This window comes from Aquarana catesbeiana, linkage group LG02 (genome assembly GCF_042186555.1).
Source record: "Aquarana catesbeiana isolate 2022-GZ linkage group LG02, ASM4218655v1, whole genome shotgun sequence".
In the NCBI taxonomy this organism is placed as follows: domain Eukaryota; kingdom Metazoa; phylum Chordata; class Amphibia; order Anura; family Ranidae; genus Aquarana; species Aquarana catesbeiana.
Genome location: NC_133325.1, coordinates 152,528,566 through 152,555,795, shown reverse-complemented (window position 1 = coordinate 152,555,795; position 27,230 = coordinate 152,528,566). Strand labels below are relative to the sequence as shown.

Below are 27,230 nucleotides of genomic sequence, written 5' to 3'. Positions count from 1 at the left end.
TAGTATGAACCCAGCCTAAATCATGAAGTTGAAAAATAACAGACTTACTGGCTGGATGGACAGCAAAATAAAAGATGAAAAAAGCTTAAAAATAGAAAACTAATGTAACCATGTTTTTTTGTTTTTGGGTTTGTTACTACTTGAAAGCCAAAAGTAGGTCTAGACAGGTCCATGCTGGATGATATTGCTAAGATCATTGGTAGCAAGGTATTTTTTCTCTAAATCCTCAAAATAAAAAATAAATGGAGTGAAATGAAAAAGGCAGCAATTTGTGTATACATTTATTTGTATAGGGCATGACAAAAAAACAACATTTATACTTACAAAGATATAGATATGTAGATATCTATATATACACAGTAGCTTGAAAAAGTATTCATACCCCTTGAAATTTTTCAGATTTTTTAAAATGTTACAACTAAAAACATAAATGTATTTTACTGTAATTTTATGTGATAGACCAACACAAAGTGGCACATAATTGTGAAGTGGAAGGAAAATGATAAATTGTTTTTTTACATTTTATTTTTAAATAAATATCTGAAAATTGTGGCATGCATTTGTATTCAGCCCCCTTTACTCTGGTAGCCCTAACTAAAATCTAGTGGTACCAATTGCCTTCAGAATTCACCTAATTAGTAGAATTCACCTGTGTGTAATTTAAATGCAGCTGTTCTGTGAAGCCCTCAGAGGTTTGTTAGAGAACCTTAGTGAACAAACAGCATCATGAAGGCCAAGGAACACACTAGACAGGTCAGGGATAAAGTTGTGGAGAAGTTTAAAGTAGGGTTAGGTTTTAAAAAAAATTCCAAGCTTTAAACATCTCACGGAGCACTGTTCAATCCATCATCCAAAAAAGGAGAGAGTATGGCACAACTCCAAACCTATCAAGACATGGCCGTCCACCTGAACTGACAGATCGGGCAAGGAGAGCATTAATCAGATTAGCAGCCAAGAGGCCCATGGTAACTCTGAAGGAGCTATGGAGATCCACACCAGACAGGTCAGGGATAAAGTTGTGGAGAAGTTTAAGGCTGTGTTCACACCTATGCGAATTGGATGCTGGTTTCTCTGCATCCAATTCATATAGCAGGAGAATGTGGCCGGCTCTCTATGGAGCCGGTTCACATATCTCCGGGGTGGCTGCAGAGTGCACTGCACAGAAACGCTGTGCGTCTTTAGCTTAGTTTCAGGGCCGATTTCAGGCAAAGATTCGTTCCTGATTCGTCCCTGAACCGGAGAATGGGGACGCACAGCGTTCCTGTGTGATCTGCAGCCGGTTCCAGTGTGAACTGAGCCTAAAGCACGGTTAGGTTATAAAAAAATATCCCAAACTTTGAACATCTCACGGAGCACTGTTCAATCCACCATCCAAAAATGGAAAGAGTATGGCACAACTGCAAACCTACCAAGACATGGCCGTCCACCTAAACTGACAGGCCGGGCAAGGAGAGCAATAATCAGAGAAGCAACCAAGAGGCCCATGGTAACTCAGGAGGAGCTGAAGAGATCCACAGCTCAGGTGGGAGAATCTGTCCACAGGACAACTATTAGTCGTGCTCTCCACAAATCTGGCCTTTATTATTAAAGTGGCAAGAAGAAAGCCATTGTTAAAGGGAAGCCATAAGAAGTCTTGTTTTCAGTTTGCGAGAAGTCATGTGGGGGACACAGCAAACATGTGGCGGAAAACTAACACTGCACATCAGTCTGAACACACCATTCCCACCGTCAGCAGGGACAGGGAAGCTGGTCAGAGTTAATGGGAAGATGGATGGAGCCAAATACAGGGCAATCTTAGAAGAAAACCTGTAATGCCCTGTACACACGATCAGACTTTCCGACAACAAGCTCACATAGAACATTTCCCGTCGGAAATTCTGACCGTGTGTACGCGCTATAAGAGTCTGCAAAAGACTTGAGACTGGGGCGGAGGTTCACCTTCCAGCAGGACAACGACCCCAAACATACAGCCAGAGCTACAATGGAATGGTTTAGATCAAAGCATATTCATGTGTTATGCCCCGTACACACGGTCGGATTTTCCGATGGAAAATGTGTGATAGGACCTTGTTGTCGGAAATTCCGACCGTGTGTAGGCTCCATCACACATTTTCCATCGGATTTTCCGACACACAAAGTTTGAGAGCAGGATATAAAATTTTCCGACAACAAAATCCGTTGTCGGAAATTCCAAACGTGTGTACACAAATACGACGGACAAAGTGCCACGCATGCTCAGAATAAATAAAGAGATGAAAGCTATTGGCCACTGCCTCGTTTATAGTCCCGATGTACGTGTTTTACGTCATCGCGTTTAGAACGATTGGATTTTCCGACAACTTTGTGTGACCGTGTGTATGCAAGACAAGTTTGAGCCAACATCCGTCAGAAAAAATCCATGGATTTTGTTGTCGGAATGTCCAAACAAAGTCCGACCGTGTGTACGGGGCATTAGAATGGCCCAGTCAAAGTCCAGACCTAAATGCAATTGAGAATCTGTGGCAAGACTTGAAAATTGCTGTTCGCAGACACTCTCCATCCAATCTGACAGAGCTTGAGCTATTTTGCAAAGAAAAATTAGCAAAAATTTCACTCTCTAGATGTGCAAAGCTGCTAGAGACATCCCCAAAAAGATTTGTAGCTGTAATTGCAGCAAAAGGTGGTATTGACCCAGGGGGACTGAATACAAATGCACGCTACACGTTCACATATTTATTTGTAAAAACTTTTTGAAAACTGTTTATCATTTTCCTTCCACTTCTCAACTATGTGCCACTTTGTGTTGGCCTATCACATAAAATCCCAATAAAATACATTTACATTTTTGGTTGTAAGATGACAAAATGTGGAAAATGTCAAGGAGTATGAATACTTTTTCAAGGCACTGAATATAGAAATATATATCTATATATATACACACACATATATATATATATATTTATGTATATTTAAGGTACCAGCACATTGATCTCCCTGCTGGCACAGTGTGGAAGCACTTCTCTTAGACCCCTTTCACACTGAGGCATTTTTCAGGCTAAAGGGCTACAAATAACGCCTGTAAAGCGCCTGAAAAACGCCTCCCCTGCAGCCCCAGTGTGAAAGCCCGAGTGCTTTCACACTGGAGTGGTGCGCTTGCAGGATGTTAGAAAAAGTCCTGCAAGCAGCATCTTTGTAGCAGTTTAGGAGCGGTGTATACACCGCTGCTCCACCACCCCTGCCCATTGAAATTAATGGGCACCGCTGCCGAAGAACCTGCAAAGCGCTTCGGCAGCGGTGCATTTCACGCGCATTTAATCCTTTCTTCGGCTATCAGCCGAAAAAACGCTGCTAAAACGACGGCTAATGTGGCCCGCTGGCAGTGAGAAAGGAGTCTTATGGCAGAGCCGGTCAGAGGGAGAGATTTCCCATCTCCTTGCCAGCACACAAAGTACCCCGAACGCATGCCTATGGTGTTGGCGTATGGAGAAGGTTTGGAGGTGCGAAGAGTGTTTTGGAAATTATAAATTATCATACATCACGTGTGGACACTGGGTGTTATTCGATTATTTCTCTGTTTTTGTATATTATTGTGTGAAGCACTGAGGTTATAGAGTTTCCTTACCTAAAATTGTTAATCAGTTTTTGTTTTTTGATTCGTGATTTATCTCAGTATACCTCACATATCTGCAAATGCACTTCCATAATGGATTTGGGATGTCTGTAAATCTGAAACCTTCTGGATTCCTCACCTGAAGTGACATGACATTTTTGAGAACCAATGACAACGTATGACTGTAATTATTGATCTCTCAGTAGACAGAAAAAAAAGTGCCATTAAAAACTAGACTTGTCAAAAAAAAAAACATTTCCAAGGTGGCAGTGATCTAAAGCTCTTCAATGATGTGCTTTGAAGTTGAATGTGCAGTAGTAAACTCTTTTATTTTCAGACTGTAGTCTTGAAAAGGGACTTTATCCTTCAATGTCTGCTTCAGTTTCTAAAAACAGCAGATGCAAATATGCTCTATTCTAGGCAGCATGGGCATTATTTTAATTTAATTTTAATAACACTAAAGCTAGTCACATCTGTTGCGATCCCCATACAAAACAGTTTTCTAATGTTTTTACCCAATGATGCAATAACTGTGTCTGTGAGATGATAAAATAAACAATGTGATTGCATATTGAAGACTGTCCTTCATATACCTTCTGAATACATAATCTCTTTTTGCAACACAGAGGATATCATGGAATTTGTGGCTTGGGAGAAATTTGCTTTAAAAAAATGACTATTCTTTTCAATATTTATTTAGAGCAGCTTTTCTCAGTTAGGGTTCCACTAGAGCAGTGATGGCGGATTTTGGCACCCCAGATGTTTTGGAACTACATTTCCCATGATGTTCAACTACATTGCAGAGTGCATGAGCATCATGGGAAATGTAGTTCCAAAACATCTGGGGTGCCAAGGTTTGCCAGAGGTTGATCAGGGTTTCTTGACCAATAAACGATTACTTCCTCTCAGATAAGTTAGAACTTAGTTAGCTGTTATGGGGGCATTCTTCCCATTGACCCCAATGAAGGAGTATTGTTTCCACTGACAACCAGTGTATTAGGGCCCTTCACTGATTAGCAGTGTAAGGAGGACCTTCTCCACTGACCATCAATGTGAGGATGTACTACAATTTTTACTGTCTGAGGTTATTTTATGGCTATTATTGTTTTTTGTTTCATTTGCTGAAAATAATGTTGTTGTTTAGAGTAGCCCTGGGTGACAAACATGGCAATTATGCCACATTCCTTACTCTTTTATTTCTTTGTATATATACAACTTACTGTTCACACTAATGTGTCAAAGAGCTGTAGATACAATAAATATTAGCAGGGGTTACCTAATACATCCATAATGTTATTTCAATGATTTATCCATGTTAAACAATTTGAGAAAAGCTGATTTACAGAAGAAGGGTTTTTTTTTTGGGGGGGGGGGGGGGGTATTTAGGGTAGTTAGGATTATTCAACTTGGTGTCTTTTGTATCTGTATTTTTCTCTTCTACTTGGGAATTTTGTCATTATTTGAGTGCTGTGCTTTAATATTTTTTAGTTTATCACTGTTTCACTGTCTGTTAAAAAAATAAATAATAATAAAGCTATTGAGAAGCCAATTTTGGCACAAGAACAGGTCAAGGGTAGTTGGAAGGAACCATTTAAAACCCACTGCAACCTTAAAAAAAATTTTTCATTTTATTTTCCTCTTTAAAGTGGTATTAATCTCAAAACCAAAAAATTAATATATTGCAACTTACCAATGTGGTCCCTGCATTAGTTTTCCCTTGGTGATTTGGCCATTAATACACCTTCTGTATTAAACAGACACCACTCTGGATGAACAAGTATAAGGGGGCAGATTTGGACAGCAGCATTGTCATTTTGGGGTAAAGGTTTACATAAATAAATAAAAGCTGATCATTTTAAGCACTCCTGTCAATGATAAATGGTTTGTTTTATTCCTGTAACTGCAAGAGAGCTTGTTCAATTGAACTACAGACTTACTGCTTGGTTCACCAGATGAAAATACAAGAAAGAAAGCCTAAAAAGGGAAACTAATGCAGCCATCTTAACTAAGAATTGGTAAGCTGCAATATAATAAAATGTTTGCCTTTTGGGTTACTGCTTTAGGCCCAAAGCATTTCACCCAATGGTAAAACACATCAAAATCTTCCTATTTTCATCACAATTTCAGGGAAATTGCAAAGGTTCCTAAGCACTTTTATAACTAACAATATGAACATATAGAGCAGTGGTCTCCAAACAGCGACCCGGGGGCCCTTTGCTTGCCTTTATCCATCCCTTAGGCTTTATTCCTCCCACTGACATTTACAATGAGGCATAATTCATGCCACTGACACCAATGATGGGACACTATTCCTCCCACTGACACCAATGATGAGACACTATTCCTCCTACTGGCCTCCTACTGACAACAATGATGGGACACTATTCCTCCCACTGACAGCAATGATGGCGCACCATTCCTCCCCCTAACAGCAATGATGGGACAGTATTCCTCCCACTGACATCAGTGATGGAGCACTATTCCAACCACTGACACCAGTGATGGGGCACTATTCCTCCCACTGACACCAACGATGGGGCACTATTCCTCCTACTGACACCAATGATGGGGCGCTACTCCTCTCATGGACACCAACGATAGGGCACTATTCCTTCCACTGACACCAATAATGGGGCACTATTTCTCTCACTGACACCAATGAAAGGGCACTCTTCTTTCCTCTATCCAACATCAGGACATTTCTTCTCCTACTGGCCACAGACCGGCCCCCCTAAAGTCTGAAGGATAATAAACTGGCCCTTTGTTTAGAAAGTTTGGAGATTTACATAGCCAAGGTGAAAAGAAAGTACATTCATCATGAGCTGGAGGATTATTTTTATTGGCTGTAGTTAGACCTTAAGGCCCCTTTCACACATACGGACCGTTCGTTCCAACAGTTCAGGCAAGGTATTTCAAAGAAAAAATGGATGAACCTTACATCAGTTTTTAATCAGTTTTTATATCAGTTTTTTACATCCTCCAGCTAAATTTCTTAACCACTTGAGTCCTAGAGCCATTTTTTCATGCCGTTTGTCCGTTTACATCCGTTTTTCATCCGATCCGTTTTTTTAACAGAAACAAAATAAGACAGTGAGGCTATGTATGGTTGTACGTATGTATGGTCTACAAATATGTATGGTTGTATGTATATACAGTATGTATGGTTTACAAATATAATCAAAAGCCTTTACTGTTGTGCACAGGTGGATGAATAAGTCGTCTTCCTGTTCTCCAAAAAAAGAAAAAACAGAACAGCGCAAGGTACAAAACTATTACATGCAAAACTGCCCTGCACCAATATTTTTAATCTGATCAACTAAAGATGAGATTGTGCATGGAGCTGTACAACTCAGCAGACACCCTCACACTGCTATACCTCTGATAGCTCACTGTTCCTCCAAATCATAACTAAAATTATCTACATAGGCATACAGCATCTCACAAAAGTGAGTACATCCCTCACATTTTTGTAAATATTTTATTATATGGTTTATTGTGACAACACTAAAGAAATTACACTTTGCTACAATGTAAAGTAGTGAGTGTACAGCTTGTATAACAGTGTAAATTTGCTGTCCCCTCAAAATAACTCAACACACAACCATTAATGTCTAAATTGCTGGCAACAAAATTGAGTACACCCCTAAGTGAAAATGTCCAAATTGGGCCCAATTAGCCATTTTCCCTACCCGAGGTCATGTGACTCATTAGTGTTACAAGGTTTCAGGTATGAATGGGGAGCAGGTTTGTTAAATTTGGTGTTATCGCTCTCACTCTCTCATGCTGGTCACTGGAGATTCAACATGGCGCCTCATGGCAAAGAACTTTCTGAGGATCTGAAAAAAGAATTGTTGCTCTACATAAAGATGGCCTAGGCTATAAGAAGATTGCCAAGACTCTGAAAGTGAGCTGCAGCACGGTGGTCAAGACCATACAACGGTTTAACAAGACAGATTCCACTCAGAACAGGCCTCACCATGGTCGACCAAAGAAGTTGAGTATGTGTGCTCACGTCATATTCAGAGGTTGTCTTTGGGAAATAGATGTATGAGTGCTGCCAGCATTGCTGCAGAGGTTGAAGGGGTGGGGGGTCAGCCTGTCAGTGCTCAGACCATACGCCACACATTGCATCAAACAATCAAAATGGTCTGCATGACCGTCGTCCCAGAAGGAAGTTTCTTCTAGAGATGATGCAAAAGAAAGCACACAAACAGTTTGCTGAAGACAAGCAGACTAAGGACATGGATTACTGGAACCATGCCTTTTGGTCTGATGAGACCTAGATAAACTTATTTGGTTCGGATGATGTCAAGCATGTGTGGCGGCAACCAGGTGAGGAGTACAAAGACAAGTGTGTTTTGCCTACAGTCAAACATGGTGGTGGGAGTGTCATGGTCTGGGGCTGCATGAGTACTGCCACACAGGGGAGCTACAGTTCACTGAGGGAACCATGAATGCCAACATGTACTGTGACATACTGAAGCAGAGCATGATCCCCTCCCTTCGGAGACCAGGCTGCAGGGCAGTAATCCAACATGATAATGATCCCAAACACACATCAAAGATGACCACTGCCTTGCTAAAGAAGCTGAGGGTAAAGGTGATGGACTGGCCAAGCATGTCTCCAGACCTAAACACTATTGAGCATCTGTGGTGTATCCTCAAATGGAAAGTGGAGGAGCTCAAGGTCTCTAACATGCACCAGCTCTGTGATGTCGTCATGAAGGAGTGGAAGAGGACTCCAATGGCAACCTGTGAAGCTCTGGTGAACTCCATGCCCAAGAGGGTTAAGGCAATGCTGGAAAATAATGGTGACCACACAAAATATTGACACTTTGGGCCCAATTTGGACATTTTCACTTAGGGATGTACTCACTTTTGTTGCCAGCGGTTAAGACATTAATGGCTGTGTGTTGAGTTATTTTGAGGGGACAGCAAATTTACACTGTTATACAAGCTGTACACTCACTACTTTACATTGTAGCAAAGTGTCATTTCTTCAGTGCTGTCACATGAAAAGATATATAATAAAAAAATATGAGGGGTGTACTTACTTTTGTCAGATACTGTACATATTTGTAAGACGTGAGTGTTGCAAGTATGAGTATTTGAGGGGAAAAAAATCTATTGTTTTGTAATATGACTGAAGTCTACTATCTGCGACTAGCTTGCCAGACCAAAAAAGGCACCTTTCAGGATTTATAAGATCAAAAGTATTTTGGAGTTTGGTTCCATTTTCTGTGCCATGTCTAATCATTCATAAGCATTGTATGTGGAGGAATCTCAGCCTATGCTTGCTGTCATCTGCAGGAGAAAACACAACCAGAGCTTCAGAGTAGACAGTTCAGCTCAGATGTTTATCCTTATATCTGTCTCGGGGATCAGCTGTAAGTAAAGGAATCCATTACTCCGTGACCCCTTTTATTGGCAGGTGCAGGCTGTGGGTTTTACAGTATTAAGCTGGTCATGCAAATAGTACAAATGCCAGTCATTCATTAATTAGTTAGCAATGACAACTTGTTTAGGTCAGTGCCTCCAGCAAGGTGATTTTTCATTTATGTCATTCTGCAATGCCAGTGCTTTCTTTTGGGAAAACAGCAACATATTCTGACCATAGACTTTAGCGGGTACTTGGACAACCAGGCATGATCCATCCACCCTCAGGCTAAATTGCGTTCTGAGCACTCTGTAATCATGAACACTTGGCTTTGTATACTCTGTACTGGGAGTATGCTGTCCATGCTGAATAAAAGGGAAGGGGAGGTCTAACAATATTTGGTGGAACAAGTTTTTTTTCTTTATCAGATCATTCGTTTCCCATAAGGACCAGTCATTGATGTTCGTGGGTACCTACAGACATGGGATTGCCACCTGATCCAAAGGAAAACAGTCATAGTGTGGGACTCTAATCTCATGTCAATGTTATCTTTGTACAGTAAGAAAAAAGTATAGTAATCATAGGAACCAAAAATCTTAATTCAAACAAATTAAATTTTTCATTGAACTATCTTCAGTAAATGTAATTATGCTTGATCCCTACAGGTTACCGAACTTTATACATCATTAATGCTCATCCCACTGCTTTACTGAATAAAACTGTCTGGTTTCAAAGATATGCACTCTTCATCTATAATAGTCGATCTATTTACTGCTCTTTATACTGTGTGTTATTGTATTATGCTAGCCATACATGCATTGATTTTTTTTTTATTGGATTTTACAGAGTTCCCATGAGATAGTCAGATGCAGGATTCCTTTCTCCAACTGGCCACACATGCTTTTCTATGTTTTTTTTTAATTCATAACAATGCAGAAAAAAAACTGATGTTGCAGGAATGATCAGAATCAGCTAGAAAAAAGGGAAATAAATGTTCAAGTAGGCAGGCTTAGGACTGAATCAAGAAAAAGTTTCTTACACCAGATGCTTTTAAAATGCCTTTAGAAAGTATTACAATTCTTCCAATTGACCCAGTCGCTCCATTTTTAAATATCCAGTGAGCGGCAGTTGTGAGGAGGAAAATGGCTTGTTGATGTCAGAGGTCAGAGGAGAATGGGCAGACTGGTTTGAGATGATAGAAAGGCAATAGTAACTCAAATAACCACTCGTTACAACCAAGGTATGCAGAATACCATCTCTGAATGCACAACGCATCGAACCTTGAAACAGATGGGCTACAGCAGCAGAAGACCACCCCGGGTGCCACTCCTGTCAGCTAAGAACAGGAAACTGAGGCTAAAATGTGCACAGGCTCATCAAAATTGGACAATAGAAGATTGGAAAAACATTGCCTGGTCTGATGAGTCTCTATTTCAGCTGCGATATTCAGAATTTAGCATAAACAACATGAAAGCATGGATCCATCCTGCCTTGTATCAACGGTTCAGGCTGGTGGTGGTGTAATGGTTGGGGGATACTTTCTTGGCACACTTTGGGTCCCATAGTAACATTTGAGCATCATTTAAATGCCATGGCCTACCTGAGTATTGTTGCTGACCATGTCCATCCCTTTATGACTACAGTGTCCCCATCTTCTGATGGCTACTTCCAGCAGGATAATGACAAAGCTCAAATCATCTCACCACTGGTTTCTTGAACATGACAATGAGGTCACTGCACTCCAATGGTCTCCACAGTCACCAGACCTCAATCCAATAGAGGACCTTTGGGATGTGGCGGAACAGGAGATTCACAACATGGATGTGCAGCCGGCAAATCTGCAGCAACTGCGTGATGCTATCATGTCATGTCAATATGGACCAAAATCTCTGAGGAATGTTTACAACACCTTGTTGAATCTATGCCATGGAGAATTAAAAGAGAAGTATGAATTTGGGCTTTTTTTTATATTAATACTTACCTAGGTGGATGCAGCATGGGTCCAACGCTGCATCTGTCCCCCGGCGCCTCTGCACTGAGAATCGAGTGATCGAACACTGCTGATCGTTCGGTTCTGACAGCTCCCTGAGCAGAGAGCTGGTGCCTGGGAGTCACAGCTCTCTGCTCTGCTCCCTCCTCACTCACTGGAGCGCTGGGCTGTGGAGGGGGCTGCCGTCTCAGGCTCTCAGTAACTCGCTGAGAGCCTGAGCCGGGTGTCAGTCCAGGCATCTGGCAGATCCAGATTTTTTTGTCGGGATGACGCGGTGCCTGGACTGACTTCTGTGACGTCAGCAGAGAGTGGACTTCAGAAAACGGGTCACAGGAGTCCAAAACTACTTGCCCTCCTGTGATCCATAGGAGAAGTACAGCCAAACAAGCTTTGGCTATACTTCTCCTTTAAGACAGTTCTGAAGGCAAAAGGGGTTGCAACCAGGTAATAGCAAGATATACCTAATAAATTGGCCGGTGAGTGTATATAGAACCAGGGCCATAGATCATTTCTTTTCCGGGGGGGGGGGGGGGGTTCAGGTTTTTCAAACATAAAGACATCATTTACACTTTTATGTTGGGGGAGGTATGGTAAAAACATGTGACAGCAGAATAGGACCATGAGGCTTTGCAATGCAGTGCAGGAAAAATTATCCCCATTTAACTGAATAGAGCGCAAAGCACGCAGTTGTGGTGCGGTAGTGTACTCATTAGTACAGCGAGCTCCTCCTAAGCTCCCTAGTTTTTCTTTTCCTTCAGCCCACTGGGTTGAACTAAAAAAAACTTACCGTGTGAACCAGGCTTTAGATCTCATTCATATGTTCTAAATGGCCATGGAATGGCAAATATACCATGAATACCTACAGCCAGGATCCCAGATGTTCCAATTTTTGTCAGCTGCTCAGCCTGTTCACCTAAGTGATAGGCTGAAAAGAGCCACTGCTGTTAACATGTATCTGCACATCTAGTGGTCCCCATGCTCCGGGGGACAAAGCAAAACATGCTGGGGTGTGACCTGGCGGGAACCCAGGCTGAGGTCTCTCCCATCACTACTACATTACCATAAGACTCCGTGGATGTGCGGCACCAGGGATTTTTTTTCCCTCTTCCCTTTAGTGACTACAGGAGCTGGGATGAGCTCCATCCCTTGCCGGTGTCTTGCCGAGAAAGTTCCCCTGGCGGATAAGGACTCCCCTGTACTGCGCTGGCGCAGAGCTTGCGCAGTACGAAGGACTACGGAGACGCCGAAAATAGCCGAAGCTGAAAATCTTGAGTCAGCTGTACACGGCGCCTGCGCCCTGAGTCCAGGTTCAAGCCCCACCATCCAAGTGGACATAGAGGTAGAATAAAAAAGTGCCGAGCGAAGCGAGGCCGTGCCCGAAGCATGGCGAGCGTAGCGAGGCCATGCCCGAAGCGTGTCGAGCGTAGCGAGGCCGTGTCCGAAGCGTGGCGAGGGGCCCTGTTACAGGCACCGTGTACAGCTGATTTACAACTATTAAGCTTCGGCTATTTCCGGCGGCTCGTACTGCGCAGTACAGGAGGGGTCCTTATCCGCCAAGGGGAACTTTCTCGGCAGAACACCGGCACTCCTGCAGCACATTCGGTATCATCTACATTTCTCCCCACATCGACTGAGCCTGAGCGACACACTAGCAAACCGTGGGTCACAGTGGTTACCTGCTGTTAGGGACAAATTTCTGACCCTGGATGCAGAGAAATTTTATCTAAGGGCAAAAATGTATCCCTACCTGCAGGTAACCACTGGATGTGCAGATACAGGTGGATACATGTTTACAGCAGCAGACAGCCTTGGCTCTTTTCAGCCCATCACTCAGGTGTACAGGTTGAGCAGAGATTAGAACATTTGATCCCGGCTGCAGGTATTTGCAGTATACTTGCTGCACCATGGTCATGTAGAATGTATGAATGAGACCCAAAACTGGATTTTAGCTAACCTTACTATGCAAGTTGAGCAAGTGCAAGGGGCAACATATTGTGGTAGGCAGTAAATTCAGTGATTTATATAAAAAACTGTGTCCTAAGAAATGTTATGAAATGTTTTAAGAGATGGAAAAAAAAAATATTGTGCACTGTCTACCACAGGATGGTGCACCTGGTCAATATGGTTGGCTTTTATTCAGTCTTAATGTAGTAAACCCAGCTTTTGAACTTGTACCTACAAGTAAGCCTATAATAACACTTACCTGTAGGTACAGTGAATTTCTCCTAAACATGTGGTGTTTAGGAGATATTCATATGGAAAGAATCCGGTGATGTCACCGGTGTATGCACTCTGAAGGGACGGCATACCGATTCGTTGTATTTCTCCTAGGGCGGAGTGCAGTTTGTTCTGCACTTTTGTGACCCATTTTTAGCCGACAGCCAGCTATAGCCCGCTGTCAGCTGACATCGCTCAGCAGGTCTAGGCTGTGAAAAGATCCTAACTTTAAAGTCAGTATGCACCCAGATGCCTGGACCAGTAGCTCGCTCAGCCTTTCAGTGAGCTGCAGAGACCCTGAGCCAGCCGCTCCTGCCCCCTCCACAGCCTGGCATTCCAGTGAGCTACGGCAGAGAACTGAGTGATCAGCGGTCTTTAATCGCTCTCTTGTTGGTCTTAGAAGCAGCTGGGGACAGATGCAACATTGGATCAATGCTCCATCCACCTAGGTAAGTATAATAGAAAAAAAAAAATAATCGCTTTTAAACGAAAAAAAAATCCCCCTCTCCCTCCTAAGAACCCTCTCTCCCCACTGTAAAATATCTCTCTCCCTCAAATTTTGCCCCAAAATTAAACCCCCCGTCTCTAAATGGACCCCCCAAAGCAAAAATATCTCCCTCAGTCAACACCCTCTCCCCCAGCAAAGATTCCTAATTATGAAGAAAATCTCCTTTCATCCAATCAAACTCCCTCCTAGAAGCAAAGCCCTGCCATTAACCAGCTTCTGTAAACTTCTCTACAAGAAACTCCCCCCTCCTCCAAAAGCAAACCCACCCCCCTTTCCTTAACCCTCCCCACCAAAAGAAACTCCCCCAGGCTGTAATTCTCAGTTCCTCCTTCCCAAAACAGAGAATTTATGCCTCCCCACTTACCAGACCTCAGATTCAGCACGACACAGAAGTAGGAAAACTTCTGCATCCCCAGTCTCCCTTTGGCTGTGCCATATGATACCTTGAGGAGGAGTTCCCTCAACCGTGCACTGTCAATTGCCGGCATCTGAGACCTCGCAGTAACTTCATCCTTTTCAGGGGGACCCCTTATTAAACTGAGGGGATGGGGCACTGCAGGGGAGGCTGGCTGCTGCACTCCGAAACTCTGATTGCTTCTACTATGCTGAGGCTAAACAGCAGGGGCACTGTCTGGGCATTTTGACAGAATGCTCTGGGGGGGTTTGAACACCCCTGACTCCCCCCTTATCTACGCCCCTGTATAGAACAGAGCCCTACCTATCAGAGTAATATCTGTATGGGACTATAATTATGTTCCACCAATAGAAAGTAATTTAGTAAATGTTATAGGTAAAAATTTAGGGAGCAAAAAACTTTATTATGAAAATTCGGTTTAAAGCCCCCATCACCTGTAGGCTTATTCTAAAAGGTACTAGAAATAGGAAAGGTGTGGAATAAACTGAAGTAAACCAAAATCCACCTTTTTTGGATTACAGCTGTAAGAATAATGAAATATGGGTGTGGATTGAGTGCTTTGATTTATCACACTTTAAACAATGCCCTTCCCATAAGCATATTTTTTTTTACAGCCATTAGATCTTTTTTAGGACAGAACTGCAGCATATCTGCAACATAATAAAAAGAGTCTGAAATAGCACTGCGCAGAATATCCTTGCTGAAATGACAATTGAATTGGTAAATGTGATCTAGTTATATAACATGCTTTGGAATTCAGTACAGAGTGATGTCTAATACATCTTGGTAACAGTGGGCATTGATGCTCAGTATATTTTCATTTTGATTTTGCAAAAGAATAATTAGAACAAAACTCACAATGATTTTTTTTTTTGACCAAGCTCTTGGTCTGTCCTTTTAGCAAAGTGCATTGTATGCCTAGTACAGCACTTTGGATTCCCATACTCTAAGATCTCTATTAATCAGCAGCATGGTATCATGGTACTCTTTCCTGTATCTAAATTTATCAAGTCTGTTCACTCATTTAATCAGCTATGACAACGTTCGAGTCACTCTAGCATACCATGCATAAAGAACTTGGCCAGACAATACATCGCATCAAAGACATGATTCTGCTTTCTAGCGTATCTGGGAAATGCTGACTTTGTTATAATTACAGTGTTTAACATTTAAAGCCTTTCTATTAAATATTTGTAAATATTATTGTGTTTTATTAGTTGTGAAGACAGGCTTATATAACTATGGAAAAAGCTTCTATTCTTAAGAATGTCATAGAGGCTCAGTTTCTTACAGTTAAACCCATCTATTCCAGGAATGCCATGCAAAAACAATTTGGCGCCATACTGCTCTTTGCATTTGTAGATTGTCAGTACACAATAATGGTGCCACTTGTTTGTATCATTGCAGACGTACTGCCTGCATCACTACCAAGCTGGACAGGGGCATAGCAAGTCCTGATGTATTAATGGTTTCCCATGTTTATGTACATTCTTCTACAAGAAGATGTCCAGTCCTGCTCTTTAAAGCACTACCATGCAAAGTACAGTAACCCATAAAATTCAGGCTTCGGTTCAGTCTGTACATTTAGGAAATTATTTTTGATCAGTTGCACTTACTGCGCTTTGCAATATTTAATTAAATAGGTCCATTTGTGTATTAGCATAGTGCTGATCTTTTTATGGAGAACTAAGGTTCAGTCAGTCGTGGTCTACATGGACTACAAGCTTAGTCCAAAGAAGAAAAGTTCTCATCTCTATAGATAATACATGTTGTAGCATATTTTTTATTTGCACTAATATTCTTATAGTTATTTCACCACAATGGACATATACACATAATCTAATACATCACATAAGCAAATCATTTTTGTATCCTTTTCAGTCTTTAACACACACACACATATATATATACACATACACACAAACACACACACAAACACATATGTCTTTGATTTAAACGATTTGATCTTCTCTCATAACCAATCACCCATAAGTATTAGTCGTTTAGACAGAGTGATAAATTGATTTCCTATGCATATTGCACATTAGTGACAGCTACAGGTTAATGAATGATTCTGCCTTTAAATCACTTTGCAGTGCACCCAGCTGAACACAAGTTGAATGCAGTACCAGAAGCTATAGCCAAAAGCTGAGTGCAGGCTAATGCCCCGTACATACGATCACAAATTCCGCCAAAGTCGGATGTGAGCTTTTGGTCAGAAATTCCGACTGTGTGTATGCTCCATCGGACTTTTGCTGGCAGAATTCCAGCCAGCAAAAGATTGAGAGCAGGTTCTCTATTTTTTGGTCGGAAAAAGTTCCTATCCGAATGCGTTCGTCTGTATGCAATTCAGAAGCGCAAAAAATCACGCATGCTCGGAAACAATTCGACGCATGCTCGGAAGCATTGAACTTCACTTTCTTGGCTCGTCGTAGTGTTGTACGTCACCGCGTTCTTGATGGTCGAAAGTTCAGAGAACTTTTGTGTGACCATGTGTATGCAAGGCAAGCTTGAGCGGAATTCCATCGGAAAAAACATTCAAGTTTTTTCTGACAGAATTTCTGATCGTGTGTATAGGGCATTAGAGTTGTAATGAGTAGTCAATTCAGTAATGGAGCAATGTGAAAACAGTTTTCTTATGGTAGCAGTGCGGAGTCAGTCCTGTGATCCAAACAATGAGAAGTTGCTTCAATGATCGGCAAATTATAAGGTCAGTCCAGTGATAGGTCAATTTGGACTTGGTGGTTCAATGTTGGGGACAATATGTAATCAGTCTAGTGATGGTTGCAACATGGGGTCAAGCCAGCATCATGGGCAATGTGGAGTCAGTCCTGTGATGGGGTAATGTAGACTCAAGTGATGGGATAATGTAAAGCTGGTCCAGTAATTGTTGCAATGTGAGGTTAATCCAATGATGGAGGCAATGTGGAAGCAGTGCAGTAATGGGGGTAATGTGGGGGTCAATCCGGTGATGGGGGCAATGTAGGTTCAATGACAGTAGCAATGCTGAATCAGTCCAGTGACGGGGCAATGTGAAGTCAGTCCAGTGACGGGGTCAATATGGGTTCAGTGTAGTGATGAGTACAATGTGGGCTCAGTGCAGTGATGAGAGTAATGTGGGCTCAGTGCAGTGATGGGGGTAATGTGGGCTCAGTGCAGTGACTGGTGCAATGTGGGCTCAGTGCAGTTATGGGTACAATATGGGCTCAGTGCAGTGATGGGTACAATGTGGGTTCAGGTCAGTTATGGGTACAATGTGGATTCAGGTCAGTGACTCGTACAATGTGGGCTCAGGTCTGTGATGGATACAACGTGGGATCAGGTCAGTGACTCATACAATGTGGGCTTAGTGCAGTGATGGATACAATGTGGGCTCTGTGTCGCAACGGGTACAACGTGGGCTCAGTGCAATGATGGATAAAATGTTGCTTCAGGGCATTAATGGGTACAATGTGGGCTCAATGCAGTGACGGGTACAATGTGAGCTCAGGTTAGTGTTGGGTATAATGTAGGCTCAATGTATTGATGGGTGCAATGTTGGCTCAGTGCAGTGACGGGTACAATGTGGGCTCAGGTTAGTAAAGGGTATAATGTTGGCTCAGGTTAGTCATGGGTACAACGTGGTTCAAGTCAGTGATGGGTATAATGTGGGCTCTGATCAGTAATGGGTACAATGTAGGCTCAGGTCAATGATGGGTACAATGTGGGATCAGGTCAGTGATGGGTAAAATGTGGGATCAGGTCAGTGTTAGGTACAATGCGGGATCAGGTCAGTGATGGGTACTATGTGGATTCACGTCAGTGTTAGGTACAATGTGGGTTCAGGACAGTCTTAATTAAAATGTGGGATCAGGTCAGTGATGGGTACAGCATGGGTTCAGGTCAGTGATGGGTACAATGTGAGTTCAGGTCAGTGATGGGTACAATGTGGGTTCAGGTCAGTGATGGGTACACTATGGGCTCAGGTCAGCGATGGGTACAATGTGGGCTCAGTGCAGTGATGGGTACAACGTGGGTTCAGGTCAGTGATGGGTACAATGTGGGTTCAGGTCAGTGATGGGTACAATGTGCACTTCTGTCAGTGATGGGTACAATGTGGGCTTGGGTCAGTGATGGGTACAGTGTGGGTTCAGGTCAGTGATGGGTACAGTGTGGGTTCAGGTCAGTGAGGGGTACAGTGTGGGTTCAGGTCAGTGATGGGTACAGTGTGGGATCAGGTCAGTGATGGGTACAATGTGGGATCAGGTCAGTGACGGGTACAGTGTGGGATCAGGTCAATGAAGGGTACAATGTGGGTTCAGGTCAGTGATGGGTACAGTGTGGGTTCAGGTCAGTGATGGTACAGTGTGGGATCGGGTCAGTGATGGGTACAGTGTGGGATCAGGTCAGTGATGGGTGCATTGTGGGCTCAGGTCAGTGATGGGTACAGTGTGGGATCAGGTCAGTGATGGGTACAATGTGGGATCAGGTCAGTGATGGGTACAATGTGGGATCAGGTCAGTGATGGGTACAATGTGGGTTCAGGTCAGTGATGGGTACAATGTGCGCTTCTGTCAGTGATGGGTACAATGTGGGCTTGGGTCAGTGATGGGTACAGTGTGGGTTCAGGTCAGTGATGGGTACAGTGTGGGTTCAGGTCAGTGAGGGGTACAGTGTGGGTTCAAGTCAGTGATGGGTACAGTGTGGGATCAGGTCAGTGATGGGTACAATGTGGGATCAGGTCAGTGACGGGTATAGTGTGGGATCAGGTCAGTGAAGGGTACAATGTGGGTTCAGGTCAGTGATGGGTACAGTGTGGGTTCAGGTCAGTAATGGGTACAGTGTGGGATCAGGTCAGTGATGGGTACAATGTGGGATCGGGTCAGTGATGGGTACAATGTGGGCTCGGGTCAGTGATGGGTACATTGTGGGCTCAGGTCAGTGATGGGTACAGTGTGGGATCAGGTCAGTGATGGGTACATTGTGGGCTCAGGTCAGTGATGGGTACAGTGTGGGATCAGGTCAGTGATGGGTACAATGTGGGATCAGGTCAGTGATGGGTACAATGTGGGATCAGGTCAGTGATGGGTACAATGTTGGATCAGGTCAGTGATGGGTACAGTGGGGGATCAGGTCAGTGATGGGTACAGTGTGGGATCAGGTCAGTGATGGGTACAGTGTGGGATCAGGTCAGTGATGGGTACAATGTGGGATCGGGTCAGTGATGGGTACAATGTGGGCTCGGGTCAGTGATGGGTACAGTGTGGGTTCGGGTCAGTGATGGGTACAGTGTGGGTTCAGGTCAGTGATGGGTACAGTGTGGGTTCAGGTCAGTGACGGGTACAGTGTGGGATCAGGTCAGTGACGGGTACAGTGTGGGGTCAGGTCAGTGATGGGTACAGTGTGGGTTCAGGTCAGTGAGGGTACAGTGTGGGTTCAGGTCAGTAACGGGTAGTGTGGGATCAGGTCAGTGATGGGTACAGTGTGGGATCAGGTCAGTGATGGGTACAGTGTGGGATCAGGTCAGTGATGGGTACAGTGTGGGATCAGGTCAGTGATGGGTACATTGTGGGATCAGGTCAGTGATGGGTACAATGTGGGATCAGGTCAGCGATGGGTACAATGTGGGATCAGGTCAGCGATGGGTACAACGTGGGATCAGGTCAGCGATGGGTACAATGTGGGATCAGGTCAGCGATGGGTACAATGTGGGATCAGGTCAATGATGGGTACAATGTGGGATCAGGTCAGTGATGGGTACAATGTGGGATCAGGTCAATGATGGGTACAATGTGGGATCAGGTCAGTGATGGGTACTATGTGGGATCAGGTCTGTGATGGCCACAATGTGGGATCAGGTCAGTGAATGGTGCAATGTGCAGGCGGCAGCAGCAGAGGAGAAGAGCGCAGTCCTGTACCTGGATGGAGATGGATAGGAGTTCCTCTCTGCAGTCTCCGTGTCGCTGATTGGGACATGTCTGCACAGGTACGCCTCCGCTTTGACTTGCTGAAGATCCCGGGGGAAGCTCCCGGTGCCGCTGTTAGTCCCCTGGGTCCACCGTGGTCCCTGATGATCGGGAGGCTGTGTCCTGTCCGTATCCTTGGATGGTGCTGTAGTGAGTAGCGGAGTCCCGGTGTGTAACCTGCTGATCCTGGCACGCTGTGTATGTGTCTGCAGAGGGGAGCACCGCGACTCACATCACTTGAGAGGAGGGGAGAGGAGAAGAGGAGAGGAGGGGATCAGCACTGATACCGGAGAGATGACAGCAGAGGAGGCAATCACACAATAGGAAAGGAAGAAGAGTGAGAAATAAATAGAGGGACAGAGACAAGAAAGCCCATTTCTACAACAGAGTGCCCAGGGAGGCGAGGAGCAGCAGGTGCGCTAATATTATAGACTATCCGACAAAATATTCACTTGCATTGTAATGCACACGCTTGAACAAGGTTAACATAACAAAAAATACAATATATATATATATACATATATATATATATATATATATATATATATATATATATATATATATATATATATAATACATAATATCTTAGGATCATGTCACATCAGGAGTTTTATTGCATCTACAAATGAATTCCTATGACTATTTGGCAATAAAATAGCAGCTGTAGGTGTCCTTCATACAGATCTATGCAGCATTGGGTGACAGCTGAAGCTGGTCATTCACTATCCAGATCCAAACACCGCAGAGTGTCAATGACTGGAATAACTGTGACATATACCTTTCATTGACTGCATTTTTTTTATAGCAACAACATTGCCATACACTTCACAGTTGATCAATGTGCAGTTCAATGAAAATGTTCCAATTGGCATAACTTCCCTTCCAATCAATTTAGACAATTTAGCAAAGTCAATTGGCCATGGTGGAAAATCAACAATTCTTTTGCATTGCTCAGTAGCACCAAGATGCTTTGGTCATTAATTTGATTGATCAGATTATGAGATTGGATGGTGAAAACAACGATGTAAATTTAAGATTGTATCTTTTAACTATGTATCAAAATCCACTTCCTCTTTTATCGATTGAATGGGTGCTTGGCTACAGATTAATTATTCCTTTCAGGAGAGAACAATTAGAAAATAAATTGATAATTTATCAAAGCATGTATGGCCACCAAAAGTGTGCAGGTCTGTTGCATTTACACATAAAAAAAAAATTCTCCTGTGACATGGTCCTTATGCTAGCTATACAAATAGAAATTGTGAGTCAGCTTTAATCATTTTCAACCAGCTTTGGAATGGACCCCTAACCATTTCTATCTGAACTGAGAAAACAGATTCAGGTGGTAGGATGCACTGATCAATCATTTCTGCACTAGAAAGAGTCATCTATAGTGTACATGATAGTATTCATATGCTATCACACCTTCTAATACATAGCAAGTCCTAAGACTTTTGGGTACCACACATATACAGTCCACAAAGTTTGAAAAATAATTGTTATTTTTTACAGTATATTATAAAAAATAAATAAAATAGTCCATCTTAACTAAAATAATATATTATTTTTACTAACATTGTATACATGAATGTTTGGGAGCATGAAATTGTCCAAAATGTCTTGGTATGCTGACACCTTAAGAGTTCCATTCACTTGAATTAAGGGGCCAAGCCCAAACTCCCTGAAAAACAACTCCACACCATAATCCCCCCTCCACCAAATGATTTGAACCGGTGCACAAAGCAAGGTCCATAAAGACATGAATGATTTTGGGGTGGAGGAACTTGCCTGGCCTGCACAGAGTTCTGACCTCAACCCCATAGAACACCTTTGGGATGAATTAGAGCGGAGACTATGAGCCAGGCCTTCTCGTCCAACATCAGTGCCTGACCTCACAAATGCGCTTCTGGAAAAATGGTCAAATATTCCCACAGACACACTCCTAAACCCTGTAGACAGCTTTCCCAGAAGAGTTAAAGCTGATATAGCTGCAAAGGATGGGCCAACTCAATATTGAACCCTACAGACTAAAGGCCTCATACACATGATACGAAAATCATATGGGAGAATTCGTAAGATGAGCTGTCTGCGGATTTTCAGATCGTTAGTACGGTGCTTTCGACAGCCAATTTCACTTTTTCGTCAGACAAAAGCTGGATGTGCAGACTCTAACATTTTTGTAATCCACCGTTCATATCTAGAATTAACATTCGTGATGCGGCAATTGATGAAATGTCAAAATGCAGCGCACATTCTCATCTTCTTTAATGGGATAATGAAGCTGCTTTGCTGGTGATGCTGATGCAGTTATGCCAAAAGTATTTTAACTGCGGGTTGCACGCGGCGCGCTCTGTGATCACCGAATCTATGAGACTCGGCTGATCACAGATCCGAGTAAGGTGTTGATCCTGGCCCCTTACCATGTGATCAGCTGTCAGCCAATGATGGCTGATCATGTGATGTAAACAGAAGCTCAGTAATCGGTATTTTTTCTGTTCCTCGCGCGCGAGGGGGAAAAAAAGCCGATCACCGGCTTCTGTCAGAGGGACATCGGTCCCTCACTCAGAAAGCCGCAGCTGTGCCCACCAGTGTTACCTGTCAGTGCCTGCTGTACCACCTATCAGCGCCACCTATCAGTACCCACCAGTGCTACCTACCAGTGCCCACAGTGCCATCTACCAGTGCCCACAGTGCCAGCCTTCAATGCCCACCAGTGCTGTCAATCAATGCCCATCATTGTCTAATAATCAGTACCACAGATCAGTGCTGCCTATCAGTGTCACCTACCAGTGCCTACCAGTGCCACCCATCAGTGGTCATCAGTGCCACCTATCAGTGCCGCTTATCAGTGCCACCTATCAGTGCCCTTCAGTGCCACCTATCAGTGCCTTTCAGTGCCACCCATCAGTGCCAACCATCAGTGCCCATCCGTGCCAACCATCAGTGCCGCCTCATCAGTGCTTATCAGTGCCCCTTAGTAGTGCCCCTTAGTGCCGCCTTATCAGTGCCCATCAGTGCCACCTATCAGTGCCCACCAGTGCCGCCTATCAGTGCCCTGCCCATCAACACAGCCTGCCCATCAGTGAAGGAGAAAAATTACCTGTTTTCAAAATTTTATAACAAACTATGAAACAGTTTTGTTTTTTTTCAAAAGTTCCGTCCCTTTTTGTTTTATTTAGCAAAAAATAAAAAATCAAGCAGCAATTAAATACCACCAAAAGAAAGCTCTACCTGTGTTAAAAAAAATGATAATAAATTAATCTGGGTAAACTGTAGCATGACCGCGCAATTGTCATTCAAAGAGTGACAGCCATGAAAGCTGAAAATTGGTCTGGGCAGGAAAGGGGTTTAATTGCCCAGTAAGCAAGTGGTTAAAAGGAATTTGTTTTGTAGTGATATAAATAATATTAATATTATGGTTGTTGTTTGATTTTTTGGGGAAGTTACCACAACACCATTATCCCTGAGTTTTTAAGGTCAAAGATACAACTATGTTGGTGTCCCTTGTTAATTTTCCATTGTGTTGTTTTTAATGTAACTGCCTACTCCCAAAACTGTCATTTGAAGAAAAACAATTATTCTTCTACACATTTTTTTTATTGTGTAGAAATAAAAACAGAAATTAAATTAGAGATGCTATCTGCCATCCAAATAAAAATAACATAACAAAAAAGTGTGAATCAACGCTCAAACTTCTACTAACATGAAATTAGCAGAAGAGGCCCAAAGGGTGGCGCTTGAGAAATTAACTTCCTCTTTATATTCTTATACTGTAGTATGTCACTGCGTTCGTGTTCATTGAACGACAATGAGAGAGTTAGTATGCTAGACAAAATCCTGCACATGCGCTTTTGACAAAAATCGAACCGCGTGTATGAAGTTTAAGACTGGGATGCCATTAAAGTTCACGTGCATGTAAAGGTAGGTGTCCCGATACTTTTGACAATATAGTGTATTATAGGTGAGCACTTGCTACTTTTTTTTAACTTATTTCTCATTTTTAACATTGGTTACAGTGTCGCTCTCCAACATGTTTTCTAATATATTTTATTTATAAAAAAAGTACCAATGCAGCATTTCCTGATGCTTGGGAGAAATCTCATGGTACAGAAGTGGAGAGGTCAATCCTGGTCCTGTTGCAAAGGAGTACTCATTTTCAAAATGTGATGAAACCTTTCACAGAGAAGTATTTAGGTTATTGACTTCTCTAAATCCCTTTTACCTGGCTGCATAGGCATGGCCAGCCTATTGCATTAGGGTGTGCACCCCAAAGCTCAAACACACATGCGTATACATATATATACAATGGGGCAAAAAAGTATTTAGTCAGCCACCAATTGTGCAAGTTCTCCCACTTAAAAAGATGAGAGAGGCCTGTAATTGTCATCATAGCTATACCTCAACTATGAGAGACAAAATGTGGAAACAAATCCAGACAATCACATTGTCTGATTTTTGAAAGAATTTATTAGCTAATTATGGTGGAAAATAAGTATTTGGTCAATATCAAAAGTTCACCTCAATACTTTGTTATATATCCTTTGTTGGCAATGACAGAGGTCAAACGTTTTCTGTAAGTCTTCACAAGGTTGTCACACACTGTTGCTGGTATGTTGGCCCATTCCTCCATGCAGATCTCCACTAGAGCAGTGATGTTTTGGGGCTGTCGCTGGGCAACACGGACTTTCAACTCCCTCCAAAGGTTTTCTATGGGGTTGAGATCTGGAGACTGGCTAGGCCACTACAGGACCTTGAAATGCTTCTTACGAAGCCACTCCTTTGTTGCCCGGGTGGTGTGTTTGGGATCATTGTCATGCTGAAAGACCCAGTCACGTTTTCATCTTCAATGCCCTTGTTGATGGTGGCTGACTAAATACTTTTTTGCCCCACTGTATATATATATATATATATATATATATATATATATATATATTTATGGTTGAAGCCCTTCAACCGGGATGGATGTGAACCACATAAACACATAAACACGCCATAAGACTTACAACATAAAATGTACCTGAAGTGTGCCCTGGTCTGCTGGTCGGTATAGCAAAAAAGGGGGCAAAAACATTCAGGTAGGGGTGAAAGCTCTTTATTGGTTTAGTGTTATTCACTGAGCAAGTTTGGTAAATGTTTGTGACATTTCTACCTGAGGATTTGGGATGTACCGGGCAAAGCAGGCAGATTTCCACCTGCCTAATCTCTTGATGATATGGTCTGGAACCCCCTGCTGGGATGCGGCCGAGACTGCTCCAGTTCGGAAAGGAGTGTCCAGAGTACCGACTGGGGTCGAGGCCTAGGTTGTGCAGGAGGATACTGACGTGCTTGATGAACTGGCAGCTACTCAAGGGGTTGGTCAGGAAAGGTAGTAAGGGACTAGAGTTTGATTGGCTGGGTAGGAACGGCAGTAGGCGGTCGATTATCACTACTGGGCACCAGATGTTTGTCTTGAAAAGATGGATGTCGACCCCGGAGCCAGATTGCTGGGTTTTGGATACTGCAAGGTGGAGAACGAAATGATCTTGGAAACGAGCCAGGTGGCGTCTACACAGTATCTGTCCGGCAGTGCTATTACAGGTAAACTCGATAGGCCACAAAAAACGTAGTAGGCCAGGTAGATGGCCGCTTGAATGATCAAGCTGGGAAGAAAGCCAAATGGGGAACTAGAGAGGATGGTCGACATGTCTCTGAAGATGGTATCCGTGATAGGCAAGCGTTTGGAATTGGCTATGGGCTGTTGCTTCTGAATGCCGGGCAGGATGGCTGGGATCGCATGGATTGCGAACAAGGAGGCTTTGCGGGATCCTGTAAGGCCAGGAAGTGTTGGATCCCGGCTAAGTATAGTCTGATGGTGCTGTGTGATAGAGCCAATTGAGTGTGGCAATATGAAATGAAAGCTAGTATGTGCTTAGTGTCTGTTGACGTTGCCATGGGGCAGGATGCCAGAAACTTGCAGAAGGCGTTCCAAGCTGTGTGGTGGACCTTGAGTGTGTTGCGGGATAAGGATTGATTGATGAGCTGGGTCGAGCTGTGAAGGTGCTGCTTTAATCCAATGTCAGCTGAGACCAAGGTGGGATAAGAGATGATGTTGGGTCGGCTCCGGATTTCTGCTGGAAAAATTAAATGAAGTTAAAACGGGACAGTGCGTCTGCTGCAACGTTGCACTTGCCCAGAATGAATGTGCAGTGGACATTGAACTGATGCTGCAGGGATAACTGTACCAACCTGCGTAGGAAGGACATAATAGGGAGTGACTTGGACCTGCCCTTATTAATGATATCGGCCATGGATTGGTTGTCGGTGGCGAAGGCCACAATTTGTCCGGTCCAAGTATGGCCCCAGACCTGAGTGGCTACCACGGTCGGGTATAGCTCGAACAATGAGGAAGACTGGATGAATCCGGGGATTAGGAGTATATCTGGAGGTTATGGTCCTGCCAACCAATGATGGCCAAAAATTGCAGCGAAACCTGTGGAGGCTGCGGCATCCGTTACTACCTGCGGTGATAGAGGCGATACTGACGGCATGAACATGGATATGCCATTCCAACTAGTAAGGAACTCATCCCACATAGACAAATCCGCTACCACTGCTGTATCTAATCTAAGGATTTGATCGAGGTCCTGTGTCTGAGAGAGGAAGACCAAGAGGCATGAAATAAAAGATCATCCCTGGGGAATGATTCTCATTGCAAAGTTGAACATCCCTAAGAGGGATTGAAGCTGCTTCTTAGTACACCCCTGTGCACAGGTAAAGTCATGAAGAACCCAAATGATGTGGGTCAGTTTGTCGGGGGGAGGGCTGGCCTGTATGGAGTGAGTGTCCAGGTTGACCCCGAGGAATGTGTTAGAGTGTGTTGGGCAGGGTTGGACTGAGACAAAAATTTGGCCCTGGACTTCATCCAGACCGGCCCAGGGCACAACACATCAGGGTACGGTACATCAGGGCACAGCACATCAGGGTACAGAGCCCAGCACATCAGGGCACAAGGCACAACAGGGTACAGAGCCCAGCACAACAGGGCACAAGGCACATAAAGGTGCAACACATCAGGGTACAACACATCAGGCCACATCAGGGTACAGGGCACAGCACATCAGGGTACAGAGCCCAGCACATCAGCGTACAGGGCACATCAGGGCACAACACATCAGGGTATAGGACATCAGGGTACAGAGCCCAGCACATC

General features: G+C 43.5%; 1 protein-coding gene across 2 annotated transcripts in view; it reads right to left on the bottom strand.

Moving 5' to 3' along the window:
• PDE1B (phosphodiesterase 1B) overlaps positions 1 to 20,343 on the bottom strand; it is a 519,764-nt gene extending 499,421 nt beyond the window's left edge. Inside the window, exon 1 of one of the 2 annotated variants that reach the window (XM_073613640.1) lies at positions 19,994 to 20,343. In XM_073613640.1, coding sequence (XP_073469741.1) covers positions 19,994 to 20,051 — 58 coding nt within the window. In that variant the 5' untranslated portion in view covers positions 20,052 to 20,343. The remainder of the gene's footprint in view (positions 1 to 19,993) is intronic. The other variant, XM_073613641.1, reaches the window with a different exon arrangement.
• Positions 20,344 to 27,230: the final 6,887 nt, after the last annotated feature.